The following is a 1,568-nucleotide window of genomic DNA, read 5'->3' on the forward strand; positions in this document are numbered from 1 at the left end:
CAGTCGCTGCAACCTGGTGTGGCTGCACTGACCTCCACGGCATTCCCCGGAGGGACACCGGGGCCTCACGTTTATGCTTGTTAAACTGTTCGATTTGTTAGATGCTCAGCTTTTTCTTTTTCTTGTTTTTAATCTTGGCTTGTGGAGTGTTGCACAATTAATGCCATTGCCCCATTAATGACCCCAGCAGGAACCTGGAGGGGATGTGCTTTCTGCAAAGAAAGATAATTTGTTCTCTTTGTTTCCTCCAAACAGTTACAAATTTCACATCTGATTTATGGGAACACAGTGGGGTGATGCAAAGCTGCCCCGTTACTTCCATTACAATAATGAGGGGCTCTTGCCTGGCACAGAACCACAGCCTCAGGTTTAAATCAGCTGTTGAAATGTTTCCTTCTCCCCATGTCTCCACGTAATTGATTCCAGGTCAGAGCAGCTGTGGGATCTGCAGCAGCGTTGGAGGTGTGCCCTTGAGCACAGGGAGGAATTTGCCACCGGCTGGCCCAGCTGGCTGCGTGCGCTCAGCCTGCCTGTGTGTGTTCCGTGCAGAAAGGGCTCCCAGGCAACGCTCAGGGCACGTCTGCATGGGAGGTTGTTCTGGATAGGAGAAGGGCGTCCTATTCCAAACCACTTCCATCTACTCCCAAAGCAGTCTCAGCTTGTTCAGAATAATGCACCCCTAAAAGCACCCAGGCAAGAAGCAAGGAGTGAGCAGTTCTGCTCTGAAATTCACACTCTGTCATAATCCAGATTTATCTGCCTGTGTAGCAAACGCTGGGCCTAGGCATGTCGAGGGTAGAATTGCAAAAAGCTCTGCAGGATGTTACTTTGTGTTGTATCGTGACTTTAATTTGAGGGGCTGAGCCCCTCAGATTGGGTAAGGTGGACACTGCAGTGCCTTCTTGTGCTGTGACCCCCGGAGCAGCCTGGCTGCGACCAACCCACCTGGCTGGCAGGCAGCGAGGAGTGTGGCTGCGATAACACGACACTGATCAATAACAGGGCAGTAAAGGCAATTTTTAACGGGAATTTTGTGTGGAGGTGTTTCAGAGAGGGCCACCCCCATGCCACAAGGCTGTGTCAGTGATGTTATTTCCAGTCCATGACTGGGAATCCTGAGTGTGCAGTAATGTCCAGCCCTTCCGCCTAAGCTGCTCTGCAAACCTGTCGATGTGCTGCATCTGACCCAGCCGTTCTCCCTCTCCTTGTAGGATCCTGGTGAACATGGACAACAACATCATCCAGCACTACAGCAACCACATGGCCTTTCTCCTGGACATGGTGGAAGCAGAGGACAAGTTCCAGATCATCCTCAAGGAGCTATAAAGAGCCGCAGGCAGCACTTACTGGGACTTCTCTCAAAGCCGGCAAGTTTGACCCAGCAGAACTCAGCCTAGTGCCTCAACTTGTTGCCTTTACTTGAATACACTGCCTTCGGGGAGGGCCTCGGCCTCAGCGTGCCAGGCTGGAGACTGCTTGGAAGATCTGTTACCGATGTGAACATGGAACTGCTCTCTGTTGAGTTTATTATTATTATTATTTTTTATTTTATTTTATTTTATTTTATT

The 1,568-nt window shown here is 50.1% G+C and overlaps 1 protein-coding gene across 1 annotated transcript in view; it reads left to right on the forward strand.

Moving 5' to 3' along the window:
* GRHL3 (grainyhead-like 3 (Drosophila)) overlaps window positions 1-1,326 on the forward strand; it is a 17,933-nt gene extending 16,607 nt beyond the window's left edge. The window contains exon 15 of the mRNA XM_010283471.1: window positions 1,212-1,326. Within this exon, the coding sequence (XP_010281773.1) occupies window positions 1,212-1,326 (115 nt within the window). The remainder of the gene's footprint in view (window positions 1-1,211) is intronic.
* The last annotated feature ends 242 nt before the right edge of the window (window positions 1,327-1,568 follow it).

This window comes from Phaethon lepturus, unplaced genomic scaffold, assembly GCF_000687285.1.
Source record: "Phaethon lepturus isolate BGI_N335 unplaced genomic scaffold, ASM68728v1 scaffold39453, whole genome shotgun sequence".
Lineage (NCBI taxonomy): Eukaryota > Metazoa > Chordata > Aves > Phaethontiformes > Phaethontidae > Phaethon > Phaethon lepturus.